The sequence below is a fragment of the Copadichromis virginalis genome, linkage group LG23, assembly GCF_057382275.1.
Source record: "Copadichromis virginalis isolate Kocher_CV1m ecotype Utaka linkage group LG23, C_Virginalis_male_GT1.1, whole genome shotgun sequence".
Lineage (NCBI taxonomy): Eukaryota > Metazoa > Chordata > Actinopteri > Cichliformes > Cichlidae > Copadichromis > Copadichromis virginalis.
The window spans coordinates 34,749,165-34,775,221 of record NC_140639.1 but is presented as its reverse complement, the minus strand read 5'-3'; the positions used below and the strand labels follow the sequence as shown (position 1 = coordinate 34,775,221).

General features: G+C 42.2%; 1 protein-coding gene across 2 annotated transcripts in view; it reads right to left on the bottom strand.

Annotated features, from left to right (window-relative positions):
• The window catches only part of arhgap4b (Rho GTPase activating protein 4b), a 31,301-nt gene extending 5,445 nt beyond the window's left edge, over window positions 1-25,856 (bottom strand). The window contains exons 1-22 of one of the 2 annotated variants that reach the window (XM_085447542.1): window positions 25,618-25,856; window positions 16,596-16,953; window positions 14,602-14,773; window positions 14,329-14,491; window positions 13,456-13,518; window positions 13,187-13,360; window positions 12,862-12,990; window positions 12,460-12,681; window positions 11,949-12,050; window positions 11,622-11,807; window positions 11,398-11,482; window positions 10,948-10,975; window positions 10,619-10,715; window positions 8,296-8,356; window positions 8,054-8,131; window positions 5,612-5,740; window positions 4,871-4,976; window positions 4,513-4,740; window positions 2,739-2,794; window positions 2,470-2,641; window positions 1,497-1,595; window positions 1,191-1,298 (exon numbers count right to left, since the gene is read on the bottom strand). In XM_085447542.1, the coding sequence (XP_085303668.1) occupies window positions 1,191-1,298; window positions 1,497-1,595; window positions 2,470-2,641; window positions 2,739-2,794; window positions 4,513-4,740; window positions 4,871-4,976; window positions 5,612-5,740; window positions 8,054-8,131; window positions 8,296-8,356; window positions 10,619-10,715; window positions 10,948-10,975; window positions 11,398-11,482; window positions 11,622-11,807; window positions 11,949-12,050; window positions 12,460-12,681; window positions 12,862-12,990; window positions 13,187-13,360; window positions 13,456-13,518; window positions 14,329-14,491; window positions 14,602-14,773; window positions 16,596-16,665 (2,528 nt within the window). In that variant the 5' untranslated portion in view covers window positions 16,666-16,953; window positions 25,618-25,856. Of the gene's footprint in view, window positions 1-1,190; window positions 1,299-1,496; window positions 1,596-2,469; window positions 2,642-2,738; window positions 2,795-4,512; window positions 4,741-4,870; window positions 4,977-5,611; window positions 5,741-8,053; window positions 8,132-8,295; window positions 8,357-10,076; window positions 10,105-10,618; window positions 10,716-10,947; window positions 10,976-11,397; window positions 11,483-11,621; window positions 11,808-11,948; window positions 12,051-12,459; window positions 12,682-12,861; window positions 12,991-13,186; window positions 13,361-13,455; window positions 13,519-14,328; window positions 14,492-14,601; window positions 14,774-16,595; window positions 16,954-25,617 lie in introns of both variants that reach the window. The other variant, XM_085447543.1, reaches the window with a different exon arrangement.
• Between the last annotated feature and the right edge of the window lie 201 nt (window positions 25,857-26,057).

Below are 26,057 nucleotides of genomic sequence, written 5' to 3'. Positions count from 1 at the left end.
CAAAACAGACAGCCGCTCTACTCTTAAGATTAGGCTTAATTTCCTTTTTGACAAAGCTTATAGTTAGGGCTGGATCAGGTGACCCTGAACCCTCCCTTAGTTATGTTGCAATAGGTCTAGACTGCTGGGGGCTTCCCATGATGGACCGAGTGTTTCATCTCCATTCACCTTTTTTTACTCTGTGTTTATACACCAGTCTGCATTTAATTATTATTATTTTTTATTATTAATCACCCACAGCTTGTCTTTTATTCCTCCCCCAACTCCCCCACCCCCAACTGGTCAAGGAAGATGGCTGCCCCTCCCTGAGCCTGGTTCTGCTGGAGGTTTCTTCCTGTTAAAAGTGAGTGCTCAATCCTAGCATTCGTTTCAATGTCTCACCATGGGATGCTCCTCCCTGCGTATTTCTCAAAAGCAACAGTCTCATTCCACCAATCCTGATTGGCTGGTGATTGCCACAACCACTTCGGGAAAAATCACCCACCCTTAAATAGTTTACACTTTTACATAGACGTCATTGTAGGGTCCTTACGGTACTAAGAGCCTTGAGTTATGATTGGGTGCTATATAATAAACAATTGAATTGAAGCGAATTATTGTGTAGGCTGTCAGATTGCTGTTTAACTCAGCTGTCAATGCCAGGTGAGAAGCGTGCACCTTTACTCTGGAAGAAGCTGTAAAACTTTGGGAAAGTTAATGAGAATGCATCAGTTTGTTTCAAGTTCTGTGTAGACTTATGATACAGTTTTTTGTAATACATAACCTAAAAAAATTACTGAATGTACCTGACTGTAAGTGGAAAAAAATGAGATATTACAGTGGATGTAATATGCCTTCAGTTTGCAAATGACCAGATGTATGCAAATAAAGACTGTGTACTACTATGTAAATGGTAATGTTGCACATTGTTTATATAGACAGATGCACACGTATATAGATAATGACAGTTTTATTTTCTCCCACTGTAACTCTCAGTAAGCAGTCCAAACAGAGGGTGATGTGGTGCTGTACAAAAAATGTAATGCAAAAACTTCGTGGCTCTCACGTGTACATTACTTCCCCTCATGCAGTTTTTTCCTGAACAGAGTTTATCCACAGTCTCAACTGGCTGCAAACCTAATTTATATCAATCTGAGTAACGCTGCACATGCATGAGGCCTGCAGTGCGTCAAGATAGGTGCGAGTCTTACACTGGCAGGTGTCGTGTGGCGGGGGAGGTTGGTGGCTTTCGACTAGGGCTCCCCTCACTTCCTCTCTGCCGTCCTGGCAACGAAGCGCTATCGCTGTTCACCCGCATCCTGTGAAGACACACACAGAAACTTCTGAACTTTCAAGTCTATTTACGCACACGAGCTTATATGCTTCTTTGTACAAAAATGTGGAGCTGGGTAGACGTATGAGTTTGTGTACTTAGATGTTTATGGCTATTACATGTTTTTAATAAACCGCAGTGTGCATTTGAGTGTGTTTGTTCGTCTGTGTATGCTTCTGTGTACCGGGTTGTGTTCTCTGTCTGTGGATCTTCTGCTGTCAGGTTTCCAGTGCTGCCTCCTCCTCCACCTCCTCCTCCTTCTTCTCTTTTCCCTCGATCTGACCTAAGGGAGGAGAAGAAGAGAGATATATATTTCACGAGAGAAAGCACAAGCAGTACAGTTTTAAATATGGGATGAAGACTGAGCAACAAACGTTTTGTAGGAGGGACCAGCAGCAGAGGTGAACTTATGTGCGACAAGAACAAAATAACTTCAAAATAAAGCAACAGCTCCTCAAAAAAGAAAATGACCTTTGAGAAACTTGTGATGTCCTGGTGGTGCTTAGTCTGCACTGATATTTAATCACCCTCCTGGGAATGTTTGAGGCCACAGTTTTTAACTTTGATAAATGTTGGATATCATAGCACTGTTATCTCTTCATATCTGTATTAGAGATAACTGGGGATTGGTATAAGGCGCTATGAATTAGATATGCAGTTCATGCTGAAATACTTTCTCTCTCCACTTGTGGGTTTTAAATTCTACCAGTTTATCTGATTTAATGGCATCCCAATCAGCATACACACACACACAGACGCTGTTTTTCTTTCATTTTGTCACTTCCTGTCACTTTAACTGGTAAAGAATATTAGTGGGGCCATTTGTAATGGAGAGGTCCAGTTCAGTGAATCGAATTACCCAAGGTGCCTGTGTCGGCACTTGTCGTTCAAAGCAGCCACACTCCTAACTTTAAACCTTAACAGTATCCAAACGTATGAGTTATTAAAGAAAATCTATCCAGTCATACTGCAGGCTGCCGTGGCGCTCACTCAGGGAAACCGATTTGCCTTAATTTCACTTTGAATTGTGGCACTGAATAAACTGACCTGAATAGCAGGCAAAAACAGTAAATTCTGTATGAAATGATAATGATGCCTTAAGGGTGTCATGAAATTTCATTTTGGCAGTGGTTATGTGACATAGAAATGTCACTCACCCTTCCAGCACACTGATGTACTTGTGAGGGATGAGGCCCTTAACCCCTCCCACCTCTCCTCGCCACCAATCAGAAGAGGCCTTGCTGTGAAGGATGAGAGGCTCTCCCTGCTTGAAGGAAAGCTCCGCCGGGGATCTCGCCACGTAGTCAAACATAGCCACCGCCTCCCATTCTGTACACACCAGCAGACACACAAAGCAAGGTTATAATGTACCTTTGTGGTGTAACAGTACAATAATGTGACAGGGTTGGTGCTTATGCGTACTGACCATCCTCACTGGGCAGATGCTCGGTCTCACCATCTCCCTCTTCTGTGATTGGTTCACTGCAGAAAAGCAGAAAAGCAAAGTCATGCTCGGTTCCTCTTCTCTTCCGCTAACTGTCACACCACAGCCTCTCTTTATGCAAGACTTCATACTGCTGTGAGATTTCCCAAATGACCCTAAAACCTCAGGCTTGGTCTAATGTCATACTGAATGATTTTTAATAAAAAGATCATGAAGGAAACAGACTGACTTTGGGTTGTAGGGGGTTAGCCTGGAGGCTAGTGTTCCATTTTAGCGAGCAATCGGCTTAATAGCATTAAGCGTTATGTTTTTACACAAAGCATTATGAGCTACACAGAAGTGCCTTTGGCGTGGCATGAAATTCTGTTTCAAGAGGATGAACCATGAAAAGGGGGCTGAGGGGTGAAGATGCTTTATGTACTTGGAACCATCTCAGCCTGAGTCTTAAAAGTTTGACATGAACAACAAATCTCTGGAGCAAAAAGGCTGCTGCCCAATTATTTACTGATGACAGTAAATACTTCAACAAATATCTTTTCAGACTGAGCGTGATAGGCACTTTTATGTATTTACTTAATTTACTGCTCAAAAAAGCCCAAAGGTACACTTTTTAATCTGAGTACAGGATCAAACATCAGCCGAATTTCTGGGATATTGATCCTCTCAGTTTTGTAGCAGAGGGGGTATTAATCAGTTTCAGTTGCTTTGGTGGTAATGCACTAGAGGGGCAACAATGGGACAACCCCTAAAACAGAAATGCTTTTACAGCTGGAGGCCTCTGACATTTTTTCCCCTCCTCGTATTTTTACTTTTTCTCACTAGTTTTGCATTAGTTTAGTGTCACTACTGGCAGCATGAGGCAATACCTGGACCCTACAGAGGTTCCACAGGTAGTCCAACTCCTCAAGATGGCACATCAATACGTGTCATTGCTAGAAGGTTTGCTGTGTCTCCTCGCAGTCTTAAGAGCATGGAGGAGACTCCGGGAGAGGCATTTACTCTAGGAGAGCTGGACAGGGATGTAGAACGTCCTTAACTCATCAGCAGGACAGATATCTTCTCCTTTGTGCAAGGAGGAGCAGGCTGAGCACTGCCAGAGCTTAAAAATGACCTCCAGCAGGACACTGGTGTGAATGTCTCTGACCAACAATGTGAAACAGACTTCATGTGGTGGCCTGAGGACCCCACCTGACCTAATGGAACACCTCGGGGAAATTATGTTTCCGTCCATTGATGCTTCCAGGTTGCACCTCAGCCTATCCAGGAGCTCAGCGATGGTCCAGTTGTGGGAGGAGATCCCCAGGACACTATCCACCATCTTATTTATAGTGATGCATGTATACGAGCAGGTGGGGGCATACAAATTGAGTACCATTTTGAGTTGCTACAATTAAATTTCTGCAAAATGAACTAGCCTGCTGCAGAACTTTTACACTTTGATTTTCAGGGCGTCTTTGAAATCAGTCCTCTGTAGTTCGATGTAAACAAAGAGCCCCACCCACCTGCATTTCAAACCATCGGTTTGTGAGGGGCAGCCAATGCAATGAACGTTGGCTTAAACAAAGGGTTAACAAAGGGACTAGACAACATTATTTTCATGACTAGCAGGTCGCAACTCGCTGCTTCTGATGTCAAACTGAAAAAGTTGTTTTCTTACTTTGCGTTGTGTTCACTGAAATTGCTGTCTGTTAAGAACTTAGAGTTGTTGTCTTTTTGCAGCAAAAACAACATTTTTATCAATGAGTACTCCTCTCACCAGTACTCCTGCTCCAGAGTCATGTGCTTCTCGTAAACAGGGCCCGGTAGCTCCGATTGGCTGGGGAAGATGCTGTCATGCTGAAGGATCATGGTCTTGACAAGGTCGTTAACCTGTGGCTGCCTAGCAACAGCGTCATCAGAATCCATCCCCCTCAGCAGGCTTGGACCAAAGCAAACAGCCAGGTTGTAGGGCTGCATCATGTTCTCGTCGCTGTACTGAGACACACTGAGAAAAAAAGAGAAACACAAACACGCACATGGTGACTTTCTATTTCTGGCACGAGTGTGCAGTTTTATGAGGATGGCACATATCTGATATGTGAAAATATCCCACACTGGGTTTTGGTGCAACTTACTGGTTGAGGAAAGCAAAAAGGTAACGCATCACGATGAGGAGAGGCCTCGGGAAGGTCGAGACAATCATTTTAATCTGGACGGCTTTGTCCACCTCCTCCTCGATTTCTGATGACAGGAAGAAAACAAAATGACCTGATGAACTAAAACTTTTAGTTGTTGCATTTAAGTTTTTCCAAGCCTGCATTGACCAAAATTCACCCAAAATCCTTCCTTAAAGAAAGAGGCGAGGAGGATGGATTGATTATGCTATGCCACTAATGGAAAATCTACAAATTTAAGGGGAGTAAACAACCCCCAGGCAGGTTTGCTGCACTGGTTAGCTGTGCAAATTGTGACTCAGAGCATCTGTCCTGGAAAAATAAAAAAACTGAATTGGGAAGAGACCTACAGAAATAACAGGGAGATAGTGGAAGGGATAAACACACAGCAAACTATGCGCTGCAAGAACCAGCTGTATAAGTTGCATCTTCTTGCATCAACGCTGCATTGTTTTTGCTGCTTTGTGTTTGAGCATCAGTGAAGTTATATCAAGATAAACAGGATCACAGGCAAAAAATGGTTCACTGCACAGTACGCGACGGGCTGAGTCAGCTTAACCAAGGTTGAGAAAGTATCTAGGAACTACAATGTTCCAGAAATACTCGAGTAACTGAAAGCAGACATGAAAAAGCCCAAGTGAAACCAGTACACAATCTGAAAACAGACACACACACATAGAGAAGTTACATAAGGGGTCTTACGGACACACTCCAGCAGCTGAGTGTAGCTGTCGTAGGGGAAGAGAGGAGGCTCGAGGCCTCTGAAGTACAGCTTCAGCACACCGGCCACAGAGTCCAGGTCACACTCACTATCTGACAGAGGATCCTCTCCTACACAGAGGTTAAACACACGTGAGATGACTGAATCGGAGTAGCAGAGGACACAGGCATGAGCTTTTTCCTTCACTCTATGAAGCCTTTTAGCTCTATGTTGTTGTCTCAGATCTCACAGTGTAAACTGCATGCTACCAGCTCAGCGCTGAAAAGACAAAGTTAGCGAATAGATGATGAAAGTCACTGGCAAAAAGGATTCATGCCAGTTAGAATTTGCAAAATTGTAAAGGTAAGATGTATTTGCAATCTAACTTAGACCAGGTTACAGGTTAATACTCGCTTGCTGACTCAATCATGAAGAGCTGCTGACAACACGGACAAGTGGGTGATCCTATTATACTCGTTTAGTTCCACTTGAGTAAACTGAAAGGATTTGTTTCACTCACACACATTAAAAATCTCTCTCTCTCTCTCTCTCTCTCTCTCTCTCTCAAAAAAGCGACATCCACATGAGGAGAAAATGATGAACTGCTTTGGTATTAAAAACTGCAACACAGAAGAAAAGAAAAGTGAAGAAAGTGCTATGTTTGGCGCTCTCCAAGCAGATCCAAGCCCTTGCAGAATCATGAGGAGGACACTGTAACGTTGGTGTCAGCCTCTTGGAACATGGTCTGCTTTTCAGGGCTGTAACTAAAGAACATTTGAGCCAAAACGTTGTGTACTGGTTCTTGTTTATGAATACAAAGAGCTATTAAGAAGCTAAAACTGTCAGCCGGTAGTTTGAGGTTGATTTGGGAAAAACGTTTAGTCTTCTGCACTTCACATGACCTTTTTACAAGCTCGCAAACAAAGCCACTGGCTGTCAGTACCAACCGAACTAGAAGCGGACCAGAAACCAGAAAGCTTTTAGAACCAAAAGTCACGTCCCCTACCTACAGATATCTGTGTGGTCATATGCAGATATTTATTTATAGACGTATTATATTTGTAATTTCTCCCAGACCTATTTTATGTGTGCTGTTGTGGGGTGTTTCTTAAAACTCATTGTGGCCAATGGTTAGCGGGAAGTTAATAATTTTTACATTATCTTTTTCATCAAAAAAACAAAAAACCATGTCAGACCTAAACTAGGGTTCAGAGATATCCTGAGGCACATGCAATTTGACATCTGAGCATCCAGAGCAGATGGGCAAGCAGGCCGCAGACAAACTTGCTGGGGTATTTGGACAATGTTGTGTGTGTGTGTGTGGATAAGGTTAGTGGTTTTAGAGACAGGTGCAGTTTCAGGCAGTGCATCCTGTCTAAAACAGCCACATATGGCATAATGATTTGGTGGAACATTGATGCCAAAAAAATAACTGAAAACTGATTACTGACATGGCCCAGAATGTAGCATGCATCTAGCCCTATGGTGATTGGTAGATGGATGGATGGTTGAAAAACTATAATTAATCACATTAAACCATTTTAGGATGGTATGTTGGTGTGGTAGTTAGCATCACTGCCTCACAGCAACAACAAAAAAGTGTCATGGTTCTGGAAGAAACAGGACCCAAATACAGGACTCACTGGCAAACTAGGTAAACAAAAAAAATGTTTTTAATTACACAGCAGAAACTACTTAAGGTTATGAGAAAAGGAAAACAACTACCTAATGGGAACAAAGAACACAAAAATCTAAACAATAAACACCTGAAACTATGAAACCACAGAGATTGGTGAATAAAAGGAAATCAAACGTTGAGGAACAATAAATCTCTAGTACAAATGGAAACTGGAACTAAAGAGATTCTAAAGACATCAAACTCATTTTGTGAGTAATAAAAAACCCAACTGATTGTACAAAACTAAAAATGTTCAAAATTCCAAGCTCAAAAATCCCAGGACTATGACAGGAAGTTTCCTGGGTTTGAATCCACGAGCCACCCCAACAATGATCCTGAATTGGATAAGTGGAAGAAGATAGATGGCTGGGAAACAGTGCAAGCTTGATAAAGACAAATGTAGTATTCCTGTGTAAATAAATGGCCATGAATGATCCAGCTCACTCATTCGAGTTGCTAAAATTTACTTGGTCGATTGAGGTCAACCCTCAGTTATGCTAGACTTACATTCACTGGCTCTGGCTTCATTGCAAACGCAGTTTTTGTAAACCACTAGTTTGTGCTAATGGAACAACTATAGTGTTCTGCAGTTTTAATTGTGTAAACTTTAACTGACATATTTATTGCAATGTAAATAAACAACTTCCCTTCTTTGATTTAGTTTTCTCCATCTGAGGAAAAAGTTCTGCTATCTCAGCACATGTACAAAAAACAAACAAACAAAAAAAAAAAAACGAAAGAAAGAAAAAACGAGGAAAGCACTTACCTCTTTCAAATGCATCTCTGAGGAGGTTCACCTCCCTCTGTGAGCCTGGAACTCTGAAAATTCCTTCATGGTGGAGGCCTGCGATACACACAAACACATATTCACACCATATGACGCGTTCATAGATGCCTGATATGCACAAGTGCACAAAAAAAAATACAAAACAGGTCCTTCCACCTACTCATTTTCACTGTCCAAAGCTCTCACAGCATGACTTACTGATATGACAAAAACTGACTCACCATGAAGGTTTATGAAGCGAATGCAGCTTTCAACCACCACAGGAATCTGCTGTCCAGAGCTCTGCAGAAAAAAGACGGTTAGAAGAAGAGAGATGAGACGAGAATGCGGTGCTGAAGACAGAAACAGAGTGCAGAGGGAGATGCAAAGAGAGGGGGAGGAAAAAAAGGATGAAAGAAAGGAAGACCAATAACAGGGAAGGGAAATATGCAAGACAGAAAGATGCAATGCAAGAAACTAAAGATGACTGAAAAGTACAAGTTTCATCAATTGAGGTTCTTTTAAGGGCACTTGGCTACAAGTAACTAAAAACTATACAACCACCGTTGTCCATTATGTAAAGCTAAAACAAAGACTTTATAAAAGCAAGTCGACACTTAAAGAGTCCTGAATAGAAATCTATGGGACACTTCTGTAATGTAATGATGATCCTTTTTGTATTACTGCAAGATTCAGATGGGATATGCAGCCTTAATGAAACTTTGCACATGCACAGGAAAAGTTTAGCTAACCTTTAAAGCATTTTCTAAACAGATTTGACTGTCGATTCTACACATGATGTTTTTAAGACCAAGCGATAATTAAAGGGTTATGGCTCTTTTCTCATTCATTCAAATAGGGGCATCAAAAATAACTGCCCACATAACTGCACAGGGGCATTACCAGTCACAAGACTTACTTCTAGAAAGACTTTGGCTAAAGCTAGTAGCTTAGCACAGTGGAAACAAGAGCTAGCATGCAGACTGACAGTGTCCTATGTTAGTTTAAGGCACACAAAAAAAGAAACATCTAAAAAATATTTTAGAAAAAACAACTTTTTCAACAAAACTCAGCTAACTCTTCTTCTCTGCATCCAGTTTATGCGCTATGCTAGGCTAACCGACAGCTGATATTTTCAACGATTAAAGTGCTACAGTAAATTAGGGCTGTGACACTGATAATGATTGTCAATTTGATAGATCACCAGTAAAGGTGATTTTTAGGCAATTTCCTCACTGATGCATAAAATTAATATCATTATTATTAGGTTCATAATAAACTCAACCTTCCAGTCTCGTGATTGTGCACAGAAGTTCATGCCTGAACTTTTGTGTGCATTGAAATGACTGAGCTATCATCATCATCAAATGAGAGAAAATGGGAAATATTTTTGACTCTTTAGTTGTTAAATTGGAGCTTAACGTGACTGTGCATTTGCAGCTGCACCAGTTTTTCTTGTCTGCTCTTTTTTGTCTACTGGGCATTTTAGTCGGTGAAAAACTCTACTCAAATGTGTGTGGAAGGTGAATGATGAAGACAATGAAGAGATGAGATATTGTACACAGAAAAAAAAAAATCTGTATTATATAGTACAACTATAGGTGTAATGTAAATAAATAAAAACCCAGCAACTTCTATGACTTTCAGCTGTTGTACTGTATGTAAACATGCAAATGGTTAGATTAAGAGTATTTCACCAGTTTTTCAGGGCCTCAGTAGATTAAACATTTACGGTGCGTGTTGCTGAGGCCAGGCTGCCAGTGTCAATTCTATTTCTATAGCACATTCTATCGTAAAAGGTTGAGCAAAGTGCTTTACAAGTTGGCTAATGAACATGAGAGACCCAGACTGAAGGGGGAATACTGCATACACATTTCATAAAAAGAGCTTTACACCTGCTGCTAAAACTTCCCTGAAAAAAGCTGCACTGGACACGACTTAGACATGGTGACTGCTTTTTTGTGGTAAACAGTCCCAAGTCTGCATGCACTGCATAAGCAGTCACACAGACGGTGCTGAGTACCTGTGTCCGAGACATTCGCCTTCTTCTTCTGCACCAAGCCAAACACAGCAGAGCGGGGACACAGAAAAAGCAGATTAGAAGAGAAGGGAGAGGGGACAATAAGGGGAATAAAGATTTAGAGGCAGTGGGAAGAGGCACACATAAGCATACGCGCACGCACACATACGCTCATGTACACACACACTGAATAGAGGAGTCGAGAGGAGGCAGCAAAGAGGCCAGTGCATTTTAATCCTTTCACAAGAGAGAGAGGAGGAGATAAAAGGGGGAATGGATTGAAAGGAGAGAAAGCCAGCAGTAAGCCATAAGCATGACCATACACACGAAGGCAGCAGTAACTACACTGGAGGGGGCAAGGGGGGTGGGGGGCTGTCATTGTGCGCATGTGCTGCAAGAACCCTCAACAATCCCCAATTCTTCTGCATCAATGTGGCAGGTTTTCATTTGGAAGGTTTGAACAGCAGCGCAGCAAACAATACAAGACAAGTAAAAACAAATGAAGAGCAGATTTGGTTTTCTGTGTGAATGAATGTGAGTGTTACCTCTATGTAGGACAGTATGTCTGTATTGAAGAGTGTGTGGCAGAATTGGGAAACAGGTCTGGACTTCCGAACGCGCACTGACCGAGCACATTGCATTCTGGGAAATATAATAGATAAAATGCATGATCCCATAGTGACAGTCAAGATGTAGTATTGTTGATAACTGCAAAGTCAGGTGTCCGCCCCTCTAGAAATAGATTCGTATACATCATGGAAAAAGCAATTTTGGTTTAAATTTAGCCCATCACTGTCCTCTCTCCATGTCCTCTGTACTCTCTCCATTTCAGTCACACTGATTTATTCTCAGCTCTTATATACAGTCTGTTTACCTGGAAGGGTCGCTGTCAACGGCTTCAGCTGGAAGACAGAAACAGAAAATATGTGAAAGAGTGACATCATGGCTATGTCCATCTTTTGTATACAGTCTATAACTTTGGAGAGCGTGAGGACATCTCTCGTAACATATGTATATGTGTGTGTATGACAGAGTTCAGTGCAATGCACAGTATCAGAATCTGAGACTACCACTGATGCAGTCTTATTATACTTGGCCTGTTGTAGCTGCTCTAAATGTTACTGTGGAGCATGTACAGTCATGCTTTCTTTCTGTTTTATTTTTAACAGGTTTTTTCATATGAGTGACAAAACCTGCAAGATGCTCATTAAGCCAAGAGGCAGTTTGTGGCCATGTTGGAATTTGGTTAATGTATGTGGATATTTTGCAGACATAATCAAAGGCAACACTGGAACAAACTGCATTAAATCCATCCTCCTTGTACCTTTCTGTATGGCATCTTGTAGGATATCATGTTTGGCTTGAAGTTTGGAGGCCAGAGAGCTGCTGGTAAGGAACTCTTTCACTTTCTAAGATGAAAAAAAGAAAGAAATAGTGAATAAATCAAAAACAGTTGATCATTTTTATCTGTGTTTGGAAAAAAAAGCCACTGCTCATTTAAACTGCTATCAGGAAACTCCTGTCAATCATGTCAATTCATTAACTCACTGTGAAGTAGTAGGTCTCTGTCTCCTGTTGATTGGCTCGACGCTTGGCAAGGGTAAGTTTTGGAAGGGTGCCTCCACCGGGCGGCTCGTGTGATAGGTTGCTGGGCACATCGGGGGAGGGGTTACAGTCGCTGTCGCACATAGTGTCCAGAAGGGCTGCGAGTGTGGCTTTAAGCGTTTTACTGATCTGAGAAAGGCAAAAAAAAGGCGATTTGTGGGTTTAGCTGCTCCGAGTTCAAGGTTTAAGGCTCATGTTGCAAAGCTCCACCCTGGCTAACGCAGTGTCAGACAGACCATTAAGGAAACAGGCAGAAAACAAATAGCTGACCTCCTCTGTTTCCAAGGTAACGGCAGCAAGTCGAGACTGAAGTTGCTGGAACCTGGTCTCCAACTCGTACCTCACCTGGCTCTCCGCACTGACCTCGCACACCTGAAATGCACAAGAGATATAAAACTAATGTCAAATAAGGTATAGTAAAAGAAAAGTGTTGCTGATCTCAGCAAACATTCAGGTATATTTTGACCAGTGAAATCACACAGCACTAGGAAATGAAAACTTGTAACTTGTATTGTTTTTAAGATGTTAGGGGAGCATTTTAGCCTTTATTTCATGGGACTGCTCAGAGAGAGTAGAAAGAGAGAGAGGCGAATGAAATAAAGGAAATGGTAGAACCCTGTGTATAGGTCTGTTATTAACACATAGGTCACCTATAATAAATGAACCTTACCTTATCTTAAATGGATGTGGCTGTTCTTGCATTTATACTTAGACTTTCACACATTTTATTGAACACTTTGAGCTGGGTCATACAGCTCTACCAGAGGTACGGTAGCTTCACCTGGTCTCCTTCATGTGGGTGGTAGTTGAATCTGAAAGGAAGGCAGAAGGCGGCGTCATGTTGCTGCAGCAATGCATCTCTGTCTCCGCTCTGGTCCAGCGATGTCACCGCAGTCTCCAACTGCTTAAGCCCCGTCTCCTCAGTCTTTTGGATGCGCCACCTGCTGGCCAGGTAGCATTTCATCACTCTCTCCACAGACAGATGGAAACCAAGGTCACAGCACTGGCAGGAGAGAGGGAGAAGAAATGAAGGGTGTAAGAAAAGCGTGAGAAAATGTGGATGAATGTGCATTCAAACTATTGTTTTTCTTCTCCCTGTGACAACTTTCATTTATTATTCTGCTGAGGTGTGTCATAAATGCATGAACATACAATCACCCGACACAAAGTGCATGTTTCTTACGTCGATGAGGGTGCTGACATCCTGCAGGTAGTACTTGTTCATGGCAGCATTTGCTCCTGCTAGATTCAGCAGGTAGTCATTACGAGCCTTGGTACACTTCAGCTGGGTCTCCTGCACTCTGCCATGCCTCTGCGTGTGCATACACAAACATAAAAAGTAAGAAAGAGAATTAGCACGAATAACAACTTGAAACCACATCTAGTGATAAATATCCGGATGTACAGTAGTCAAGTATCTGGCACTTGAATACAGGAAGTGGTTTGCTTTGTGAGAAACATATTAAGACTACTGTTGTTCTTTATCGTTCACAGAAATACAGGCTCACCTTCTCCATCAGTCTTTCCATCTTCTTAACAGAGCTTCGCCTTTGCCCTCCCAGCTGTCCGGGGCCCAGTTCGGCTGACTTGCCGGTGTGTCTCTCCTCCAACCGCTCGGCTTCCTTCAGTTTCCCCTCAGCTATTAGGCAGTCGGTGTGGTACTGGTTATATGTCTTCAGAGCCTTCATCAATAGCACAAACCCATGTCAACATGCTAGTCTCAGTGACTGTAGTATTTTGTCTTGTTACACTCAGGACGGCTGTATAATGTGCTCACCGTCTGCAGTTCAGTGGTAACCTTCAGCAGCTCATCTTGCATCTGGATTCCAACTTCTTTGCTCTGAAATAAAGACAAAATATATAAAAATGGCTTCCTGTTGCCCACCAATGCAATATGCCCTTTACACTTTAAAGGCCTGTTACACTAAGTCTCCTAGTACAGGTAAGAGTACTAGAAATAGTACTAGCAGCTAAACGCTAGAATTAGGGTACCATTAGGAGTGAAAAGGGTGAAAAACATGGAACCTTTAAATTTGAGTCTGTGGGAATTTAGGACCTTCAGAGCTTGACAGCATTAAAACCTGGAGGTTTATTAAATATGATTTAGTTATTCTGTCTTGGTAAAATTATCTCTTCACTTCATATTGTTTCCATAGTATTACTTTGATCTGTAGCAGTAATTCATTTAATACAGTGCTGAAAGTGATATTAGAAAAACTAAAAGAGTTCCTCTGCTTGATGTCGGGCCAGACAAAACCTCTTAGCTCCTCTGACATGTCTGTAGTGGCTTAATTAAGATTCTGCTCACATTTCAACCACAAGAAGGTACGGAGAGCATGTCTGACATCCAGTAATTTGAACAAGATGAGTCTGTGTAATGTTTTTTTAAGTGAATGAGGCCCAGCGTTACCAAGACAAATTAGGATCTATATTAAAGCCGTCACTGTATTTGGTATTTGTCAAAGCTGCAAGTTCATATCTGGGAGCCTGCTCAGTTTTAAAGGAGTCATTTTAGAGTAAAGTAAAAGAAGTAAAATCATCTTTTTATTTGAAAAAAATAAATGATTGGCTTGTTTTGGAGTAGAAGGACTCTCCCTCTACCTTTTGCTGCTTTTCATACATGTGACCTTACACTATAACATCCTCTCACCCGTTTGTGCAGGCGATGTGTGTCCTCTGTACCATGTGCCAGCCTTTGTGTGAGCGTGTTGCAGCAGGTGTCACCCAGTGCTGCATGTTCCCGGCTCTCCAGACGGGTCTGAGTCAGCAGAACAGACCAGACCTGACACACGGACTGACCCCACTGCTCCTTCCTGTACAGTAACAGAGATGCGCACCGAGATTATGGCACGATCACGCACGTCAGACCCATGAGAGGAACAGAAAAGACCCAAATGTATAAACACAACTGATGCAGCCTTACTTTTTTGTTTTATGAGTAAACCTCTCTGTGAGTTTGTCAAGGGCCCGTGCATATTCAGACTCGATGTCACCCCGACGGCGGAGAAACTCAGACAGGTCTGAGAGCTGCTGCTGTTTCACCTCCACCTGGGAGTCTAAAATCTTTATCTGGTCTGTCAGCTGGGCCCGCAGGTCTGAGATGCGAGGGAGATGGAGACAGGGGAGACAAAAAATAGATTAGACACTGAAGTAAACACATGCTCACAACCTCTAACAATCACAGCAAATGTAATTACCTGCTCAGCCAGTGCATAAAATACAGTATGTGCCTGATGTCCAACTGAATCACTAAATAAAGGTTTGGAAACGAACTTTAAAATAACATAAGCACAGGAAAATAAATAAGGATTATGATTTTTATAACTGATTCAAAAGCTACTATAGAGTATTGTATAGGTTGTTTTCAGTGTTTTTTTCTTTAATTTTGTTTATTTAAAGCGTTAGAAAGCAACACAGTTTATCTTCCCTGTGTGTGTTTAATAACATTTGGATTATTAACAAAAATTAAAATGTGGATAATTGCACAACCCTATTCGGGGCATCTGTCTTCACTGACATTATAAATAGAAAAAAATACTGAATAAGGAGTTTGTGACTTATATTGACTTATTATTGCTACACACACTCAGACACTTTATCAGGTGCAACCTCTCGCTTACCTAAATATCCAATCAGCCACTCAGAAAGCAGCAACTCATTGCACTGAGGCATGAAGATGCAGACAATATGAGTATCTGAAGTTCAAACATGAGCATCAGGATGAGGACTTAAACCAGATTAAAACAGTGTTTACAGTCTTAAAAGGTGTTCTCATAAGGGCCAATCAGCTCAAACTTTTCATGTTTAAGGACATTTTGTACATTTGTAAGTATTTTTTTTTACTTTTAATTGCAAAGAATGAGAGTACATCTACCACCACCACTCAAAGACAGGCATCCCCAGACACCAATAACAGAGGACAGGAAAAATAAAAACCCCTATCACAACGGCTCCTGAAGTACAAGCTGGAGACACACTGTATCTCTGCACATTTGGAAATAATGCACGCACATTCACCATTAGTATATGAATCATTTCACTGGAATTCTTTCCCTCTAACTCAGATAGAGGATCAATAATAATTCATGTCTTATGATCAGGTTTATAAAACGCAGCCAGTGGTGTGACCGATACAGCTGTTTGACTACCCCTGTAATGTGATAGTGATATACTAATTGTTATAATCATATCGATATGTATTACACACTAGCTTGTATGCAAACCCAACTAAAGCAGTAGCACAGCGACCCAGTGCTGCTCTTTGCTCTAAAAAGGCTCATACAAACATCCTTCTCTCAGAAAACACCACCTTCGCTTGGCTCTTTCACCTCACCCCCTGCCCCTCTACCCCCACCCTCTCATTGCTCATCCCTCTACTCCGCCCGCTCCTTCTTTCCCCTCTTTACTCTTTTTCCTCTGTCTTTGTGTGAGTACACAGCCCGGGGCTGACTGGATGTGAGGAGACAGCATCACTAATACTAGCTATAAATACACCCTTGTAGTACAGTACACAGAGCCAGGCAGCCACGGCATGAAGCCTCCAAATCACGACGCACACATGCGCACACACAAACACACAAAAACATGCTGGTGTCACGAGAAAACCTCATTACGCCAGCACTGGTCATTTTTGCTGTTGTTTTGTTTTCACTTACACAAAAATGATTTGCTTCTTTCTAGGCAAGCTTTTCTGCTCTCCTCCCTTTACTCTGCACGGAGCTTAGGTTTGAGTACGCACACATATGTTCAGATACTGTGTGTGTTATGTATATTTGTGTGGGTGTGTGTGGATGACTGCGCAGTGCACACATTCATGCATGACTGCCCGTGTGCTGTCTTGTGTGCAGTCATGTGTGCAGGCAAACGCACATGTACAAACGCAAGCGTATACACGGAGACAAGCGCATGCATATTCACCTTTCATCTGCGATTCATACTCAGCCAGGCTCCCCTTCTCCCGCCTCAGCTTTCCGTGTGAAGTCATCATCTTCGATCCCCTGGCCCTCGTCTGTCACTGAGACGCTCCTTCCCGATAGCTTCTCGGAGTCTCGCTGTCCTTCCCTCTTTCTGAAACCTTGTAACCTCAGCTTCTGCTCTTGATCAGTAGCCTGTGACCTTTCACCCTTGACCCCTTGGCCTCACTGCTCTACAGCTGAGTGCAGTGCATCGGCATCAGTGTCGATTGGCTGCTCTTGGCGGGGATGTGAGTCAGGTCGATGCGTCCATGGAATCCCCTGGGTTTCCGATGTGAGCGGTGATCCATAGGTGAGCTGGCCTGAGCAGCGGGCAGGGGAGAAAAAAAAAGATAGAAGTACAATGAGATTGGATATGGATGAGGAAAAAGGCAGCAGGAACAGATTTACGGAGGCCGCAATGAGAGAGTGAACGAATGAGAGGAAGTGGACACATGGGGGCAGGGTGACAAGACAGAAAGGGACAGTGACACCAGAGATGGAGATATAATAGGAAGGGTGGAGAGACAAGGGTGGTGCAGAGAAGGGACAGTAAGAGGGCAGAGTGATGGGGATGTGAAGGATTAAGGACTGGGGTGGGAGGGAGATGAGAGATGATGAGTAACACCAATAATGAAGGACAGTCGTAGCCTCGTAGGTTGGTTGTTGGGGATGTCCGTGAAGGTAATAGGCAAGGAAATACCTCCAGTGATTCAGTGATTTTTCTTTTCTTTTCCAGAAGCACATATATATGAATGCTGGTTAGAGAACAACCACACACTGGTCTATGTTTTTGTTTTTTCAATCACTGGTGGTTTGCTGATCTATTAATGACTTGTCATTCTTGGTTTGAGGGTTGGTTTGTGTTAAGAGGTGACCCCACTAACACAGCAAAGTCAGTGTATGTGCTACTCAGGCTGAGAAGAACATCAACCATCAGGTAAAAGACATAAAAATCTGTTGTGAGATCCCCTAATTCTGCTCCTCAACTTTAATCCGAGACAACTTTATTTATGAAGCACTATAGAGAACATTAGTTCAAGTTATACCCATTATAGTATTGTATACTTGTTATACCCATCTACAGGCATTGGTGAAACAAGAGGCCACCTTCAAGATGAAAAGGGATGCTAACATGTAAGAGACAAAAACTGCAGTTCCTAAAAATGGCCAGTAGAGGCCGACTTCAGAAGTGAGTCAATTCCCATTTTAAATTTCCCAACAGTTGGGCATTATTCACAGTCTCCTCTGAAAAAGCAAGTACACACTTACTGCTTCCATAGGAATTAAGCGTAACTTATGGGTAACTACTTAAGAGTGAGTAGCAGCCAGGTAGTGATAATCAAATGTACTTCATTAATTGATCAGTAGCCTGCTTGAGCACCTCTATAAAACCAGACGTTCTGGCAGTTTTCTGGTCCGGAGCATCCAGGTGTGTGTTCACACAATGTCACAATCTTCCCAGGAGTGGGTAGTCCTATAAATCCAACTCAAGGTCAGACTGTGCAGAGCTCACACAAACTGCAAAAAACCCAAGAGTCACATCTCAGACAGTACAGGCATCAGACAGCATGTTAAATGAGAGTGCATGGAAACACAGCCTAGGTTTACAAAGTTGTATCTGAGCAAACAACATGAAGAAACCACAAGACTTCTGTAATAACCTTTTCTGGACAGACCAGACCAAACTGGAGATGACTGGTCACAAAGCACAGCAACAACCAAACACAGCTTAACAGCGCAAACACCTCATCTCAGACATTGCTTATGAGTGAAAACGTAGCGCTTCCAGTCGATTTTAAGTGGAAACTCTGAGAATAGCCTGTTCCAGACAACATTATGTGTTCAGCATAAGTTACCGTGGTGATTTAGCCGGATGAAAAAGTTAGCCACTTCTCGGACACGGAAAACTTTGACATAGCTAAAGCTCGACTGAAACTGGGTGATGCAACAGGACAATGATCCCAGCTAATCTAGAAAAGAATAGCAGAAAAAGAAAAGAAATAAGGGGCTATCATCCTGGCTAGTGGCATTTCTGAAACAGCTGCAATTATGCACTAATAAACTATGTTTAACCTACTAGCATTTCTGACGCAGACGAACAAGAGCAGCAACATACAAATGTCCCGACGTGCACATCCCCAGCCTAAATATAGTTACTACTTCTTCCAAAATACTAAGACAGCGCTCTGACTTTGGGGTTTCATAAAAGGACTTCATGAAACAACAGTGGCTACATCCATCACATATGTTTGCTAATGATTTCTACTGTGCAAACAGGTGGTGTCTATTCCCTACCTCAGTGTATTCAGTTAGTGGGCAGGTTTTTCATTGGTTGAACCTCGTAATATCACACTGGGTTGGGTTTTAAAAATGGCTACAAGCTGATTTCTCCAACACAGAATAACCTTTTAAGCTTGGTAACTGGGTGAGGTTTTTTTTTTTACTTAAATCATCTTCTGGTCTAGTGCTCTTAATATTTAAACATTTTTACCATTCACTGTGTAATATAAGGTCTGGTTATCTTTTGTTTGTAGTCAAATCATAGTGCTGTGACGTGTCATGTTCACAAGTTCACAATGTAAATATATTGTGCCTATGCATAACTAAACATACAGAGAAGAGAAGCCAACAGGAAAGAGACCGGGAGAAAATAACATATTTAGAGAATGCAAAGTGCTTTGAGGACGACTTTCAAGTCCTTCGAGGCTGTCAATGAAAATCAGTTTCTTACTCATCTCTCACTTTTAACTTCAACACACATGCAAGGAAGCACACACACACCCATATATACAGAGGCAGCTTCACCCCCCACATCCTGTGTCAGTTTCTCAACAGGTTTCAGAACCCTGTGAAGGATGCAAAAAAAAAATCCTTCAGTGGAAATTGTTCCTCAATCCGCCACAAGCAATCAATTGTGTTCAGTTCACAAAAGTAACTGAAGTTAAAAGACACCAGGTGGTTTAATGCAGTTTCATTTATACTGTAAAGTTAATACTGTTGATGCAGGTAGATTGTACGGCAGTACGGCACACTCAAGGAGATAAAAAACAAACAAGAAAGCTGGCCTGGCATCTCTTCAATGCCATCTTAACAACTGTTGTCAGACCTGTGCTTTCATTTCCTCCAAAAACAGTGCACTGAATGTGATCCAGACATAGTCAGTCATGGTTTCAAGTGGAGAGTAAATCTGGAAGCAGAGCGAGCGAACGCGAAGAGAAAATCTGCAAATGAGACTCCAAGGGTCCCGAGACCTCTGGAGGCACAGGAAGCCTTCATCAGCGTGCGACCTTAATCTGCACAGAACAAAGCCACTGTAAATGATCTGAGGAGAGAGGAGGGGATGTGAGGGATTCAGCAAAAGACGAGGGAAAACAGTGGGGGTGGGTGGGTGGCGGCCGGGACAGAGAGACAGAGGTTAGAGGGGACCAGTGTTTCATACTTAAAGTCAAGGTCACTGAATGAAAGAGGTCACGTGGTGCACGTGGTGAATATAAAGCAGACTGACGACAGGGCAGGATAAATGTGGTAGCGTGTCTTAGAGCTTTACTGCCATCAAGGGGGTTTCCTGCTAATGTGAGTTAAAGGAAAAAAGAAAAAGGGACACTAAGCAGAATCAATACAAGGATGATATTGTGTTAGATGTTATGCTGATACTGCACGGGGATTTCCTGACACTACTGTTAGCCAGCAACGATTTGCTATGTTGACCGTGTTAATGTGCAGAACTTTATGTTGTGCTGTCTAATTGCAAATTGTAAGACTTCTCACAGCTGCCTCGGAGGAAAACTATCCCAAAACCCCCTGAACTCAGGACATAGCCAAACCGTAAAAACAAACAAAAAAAATCATAAAAACAAGTAAGGAAACATATGGGTGTCAGCCAGCGGGACCCTCGGCCAGATGATCTAACTTCCCGAAAAGCTGACTTTTGGGAACTATTAGGCTTCCGCTCAACAGCACTGCAGACACAGGTGCTGAAGCAGCTTCGTCACCACAGATGAATGTTGAAAATCATGAATGCATGATCATGCTAATGTATGCTCTAGCTGTGCATTGACTGATGTGAAAGCCCAAGTCAGACAGAGTCAGGTGTGACACCGATCAATTGACGTGCTGATTGGAGAGCCTCTTTTAGATGCAATCAGGACCTGGGACAGGATGGAGCTGGTTGCAGCTTATACTGCAGGAGGAGTGAGTAGGATAAACATCAGCTAACAAAAATGTTACATTACATGGCTTACAAAAAAAAAAGAAAAGTATAGACCCATACTGTGTCTGGCACATCATATTATTGTACAATGTGCAATGTAAAAAAAGCATACTGATGAAACAGAATTTGCATAAATGATCAACAATCTGGACCTGTGGATGGAAAAATATAGCTGCATCATGTATTTTTAAGCATATATTGTTCCACACATAGGGAGGTAACCTAAATGAGGGATCACACCTTCGGCCAATTCTGTTTACTAATCATGATAAGTACTTCTCAGGACATGATCATAAATGTTTAATGGTCTAGAGGAAACCCTGATGATGTAATCAGAGTTATCTAAAGAGTAAGTGCATGCCACACATCGTGGGTGTGAAATTAAAAAATAAATAAAACTTCTGTAGTGGGCAGAAAGAGACTGAATAAAACCCGCTGTCCAGTCACGATATGGTTCATGAAGAGCTTTCTCATATAACCAGCTGAATGTGTAGATATCTTAGAAGTTGGCTGCTTCCGTTTTGACTGCTGTTTCTAAAAGTCGTCTGGTTTGAGTATCCCAGTTTTGTGAAAATGCAACACTGACTTTCTGTGAGTTACAGTGAGTTTTTGTAGCCTTTTTTTTTTTTTTTAATTTTCACCTCTGTGACTACAAATCACAGCTGGAGATTGACACATGCTAAAAGCCAACAGCAACTTCAACAGGTTTTACATTTAACCAAAGTAGATGAACTGAAAACTACACTTCCTTTATTGTCCACTTGATGCTGGCTCCAAAACTGAGTCACGTCCCATTTGCTCCATTGTTAAAATGTCCAGCTTAAGCCTAGATTAAAAACAAAACAAAAGTTTTGCCTTCATCGTTAACCAAGGTATGGTGGACAATGTTACCCATACTAGTGAGCTGTAAAATTAGAAATGCGTCTACTTTTGCTGGCAGGTTGCTTGACCTCTGCTGATTCCTGAACTCAACCAGCCTCAACCATGTTTGTGTTGTTTAGGGCTGCCACAAACGATTATTTTGATAGTCGACTAGTCACCGATTATTTTTGCGATTAGTCGACTAATCAGATCATCATCCACTGGACGTAAAACGTACAGCTTATTGCACCAGCAGCATCTGCTCTTATATAACTATCATTAGCTTACAGCTTTAAGTGTTTAAGGTATGTGCTAACTAAAAATAAAGACAAGATGATAGTTTGTTTCAGTGAAGTTTAATAAACTCCTTGCTATCTAAAATATAACAGGACACCGGAGTAGATTCTCCAGCATCTCACACTTCTGATAATCAGTTGTCTGCTTGACGTTTATTCAGCTGTGTAAAAACTAGAACTTTAATCTCAGCCAAACAGATTTACTCAGGAACAAATAAAATACTAAAAGAAAAAAAAAGCCAAACAATAACATTTTTAAGTTATCTAAGTGACTCATATGTTTAACCTGAGTAGCGAAAGACGGCGGTGGGTTTGAAAACGATTTGCCGGGAGTCCGGTGTTCTCACGGCTCTAGTTAGCCTAGCCCCCGGCTAGCTATCGAGCTAGTGGGTAACAGACGTCTCCGAAAACGTCGGAGCGCTTTTGAAAATATGCGGTGTCTTGATAAACTGAGCAGATATTTGAGGTTTCCACAGCTACATTCCCGCCTGAAAATATGTTAAACGTTTATTTTGTGACCCAGAAAGAATAATAAGAGTAATATTAAAACTAACTAGCTGCCGCCATTGTTGGAAACTGAGCTGGGCCGCGCTATGAATTCTGGGACACAGTTTCTTCTTCTTCGGGGTTTAACGGCAGCTGGCATCGTTGTACATGCAGTGCTGCCATCTTCTGTTTCAATCCGTTATTACACTCTTAAATCCTACTACATATTCCTGCGTCTTTTGTGATCTTACAAAGCTTCAAACGACGCGTCGACTATTAAATCAGTCGTCGACGATTTTGATAGTCGACGTAATCGTGACTAGTCGACTAATCGTGGCAGCCCTAGTGTTGTTGGTGCCACTTGGCGGATTTTTAAAGAAAATTATCTGATCAATAATATGGCCTGCTGTGTGGTGCGGAGTTTCTTGCCCAAAAAGTTAATGATTCAGTTTTAGTGAGTGAAATCCTACGTAGCATTAATTAGCAGGTTTACAACCTGATGCACCTTGCTAAGCTTGCTAGCATTAACTAATAACTTAGCACTTAGAACTCCCTTCCAGATATGGTTATATGGATCTACAAAATCCCCCCGCACAGCACAGCAGAAGGTAAAATGCTAACGTTGAGGTTTCAAGCTACGGAGTCTAAAACCCAAGTGATGATATTGTGGCTACATCCATCTTTGATATACAGTTTTTTTGCTTAGACTCTACAAAAGAACAGTATTAGTGAATGGCTGAGTGTGACTTGCAGTGTAAAATGATTTGAGTCATCAAGATAACTAGAAAGGTAGTGGGTATCAACCGACTTTCAACTGCTGGAAGTTACCTTATTTGTCAGCCAACTGGCTGCATGACGGTAATTCTGAAACCACAGTATACAGCCAACGTGACTGCATCACAACAAAAGGTAGCACAAACTCATACCGACTCCAGGCCCATAACTTATTAAGAATCTGCCATGAGATTTAGGACGCTATATTCGCCATGCAAAGTAGCCAAAATCCAGGTTTGTTTGCTTCTTGCCAGAGTTTCTATACACTCCTGTGTACCCTGTGAAGTGCTGCTTGTGCAGAAACTTCCACAGCAAACAGGAAACTGCATAATAGTATGCTACCACAGGTTTTTTTCCTCTCACAACCATCTGTAGAGAATTACTCTGTTACCTGAAAATCTCACCAAATCTTTTTAGCAGCAGCTTAATCCTGGTTCGCGTCACAGCCAAAAACACACAGCACAGGGTCAGCTAGTTTCAAGGTGGTAGAGGAGAACCACACGGAATTCATCCCATAAAAGAAAGTGCGGCCAGCAGTCCACTAAGTACCGGCACAGAGCAAAAAGATTTACATTTGCAAAAGGACATACATTTTTTCTGGCAGTAGCACAGTAGCCATATTATACACATGGCAGGCGCCTTTTAGATTCTGGCATGATACCTAATTGCAAAAGCACGGAGAGTTGACTTTAATGCAGAAGATCATTTACAGGCAATGTTTGTGGAATGCATACCTGTAGATCCCGTCAGATATCAAAAAAAAAAAAAAGGTGAAATGAAACAGTTGGGCAGTGTGAGGGGGTGGAAGGCTGTCAGGCCACATCCGCTCCTCAGGCACAGCTGAAACTGCCTGAGCACAGCGCTGAAACCTTCTCTAAGTGAGATAATTAATCAGCGCTTTAGGTTTAGTTCTACTGATATTTTTGCTCCTCGGGTCTACAGTACTGAAAGAGAAAATCTCACTGCTGTAATATGAAATCAGGGACATTTACACAAATATCTCCACTGCTACTAAATCTAACTACAGTTTTTTTAAGATATGCATATATATTAATAGTAAGCATATTTGAGGCCACTTTCCATTTCCATTGTTCTACATTTACGGAAACAAAACTACTTTTGACTCCACCATCTTTTAGCCAGACCTGCTATTACAAATTTGAAGTTATGGTCATAAAATAGTTATAAAGCAGGTTCACCCTACCTGACATACATTCACCTATATTGAATTGGTTACAGCATATGACTGCATCAATAGATAGAAAGTAAAATTACTGTTAAATTGTTCTGCATCCTTTGGGTTAAAATGACTGTGACCTAAAGACTGTGACCACATGTGGTTTCAAATTCTGTGGAAAAAGTGTCACGCCTGATTTCCTGTAATGTCACTTAAGTGTCCGGCACAGCTCATTGGCAAATCAACACATGAGGGAAGTGGAGTAGGTCAAAATTAGCACCACGTTATGCATGTGCAAGCACAGCAAACACGCTTGAAGCACACCACTGTCTGTGCAGTTGTTTTGATGCAGTGAAAGCAAGGACGCTCGTGTTGCCATCTGAGGTCAGGGATTTGCATCTTAGATCAGGCCAACCTGTGAGCCGGAAGGGCTACGATTTCAATCAACGTGAGAATTTCAAGTTTTATCGTGACAATGTCGCTCTCGAATCTGCTGCTCCTCCTGGGTTTAACTAAAGGTAAACTCATCAAATAAGAAAACAAAACACACCATTCGGCTTCCTACATAAGCTTTTGAGCTTGCTGTGTCTGTACTCGAGCTGCTGTCTTACATTACTATCACAATCTTTGTTGTTGCACTGTGAACCAACAGCACAAAGGGAGCGCTACTTTGCAGATGCCTCTGAGAAGCTTGTTTATCTGCGTGCCTTAATAACATAACATGAAAATAGCTGTGAACTCCTTATAGGTGAGAAGGCCAGCAGGTGGGATTTAAGGTTCCACAGCTCCATCAGCACTGGTGTTTTTTTGTTTTTAACAGTGGCTGTAAATCACCCCATATGGTCAAGGCACAGTGGCAGGGCTCCACACAATGGCCACATAAACACCTCAGCATAATTACACAAGCACGCAAACACACACACTCTCTCTCTCACACACTCACACTCATATACAGAGCATCAACAGTGAAAATGGTGCACACTGTATTACATAATTGATACTCCTCTAACAGCCAGTAGCTCCATTTGTCCACTTACAAACCCCCCAAGAGGACACAGTGTCCATTTAAGACACCAAACTATATATAAACACACAGACACATTCACTTCAGTCACGCATGCACATGCTCACACACACAGGTTGTTTCTGGATTTATGAGCAGCATGACAGCCGTACATACCTCACTTTGTGGTCCTCTTCGGTCTCTTTCTATGTGTTCCTCAGCTCTCCACCTCTCTTTACATCCTTCGCTCTCTTTCTACCACAGACACACACACACACATACACACACACAGACAGTGTGTTTGAATCTGACAGATTTCTCTCAGCTCAGTACTCTCCACCCTCTCTCTCTATTTCTCAGGGACACACACACACACACACAAACTCGCTCACTCAAAAAACAGCCCTCCCTCTCTCCCGCCTTTCTTTCTTCCTTCCCTCTCCTGCCAAATAGCCTCTCCTCTCGCTCACTCACTCGCGCCAGAGCTGCCTCTCTCCTCCCCACTCTCCCTCTCCGCCATGCGAAGCAGCGCAAAAAGCCACGCCCCCGCGCTCTCTCCTCTCCTCTGGGCGGCTATAAATACCGCTGCTGCTATGAATATACCGTCTTTCTCCCTC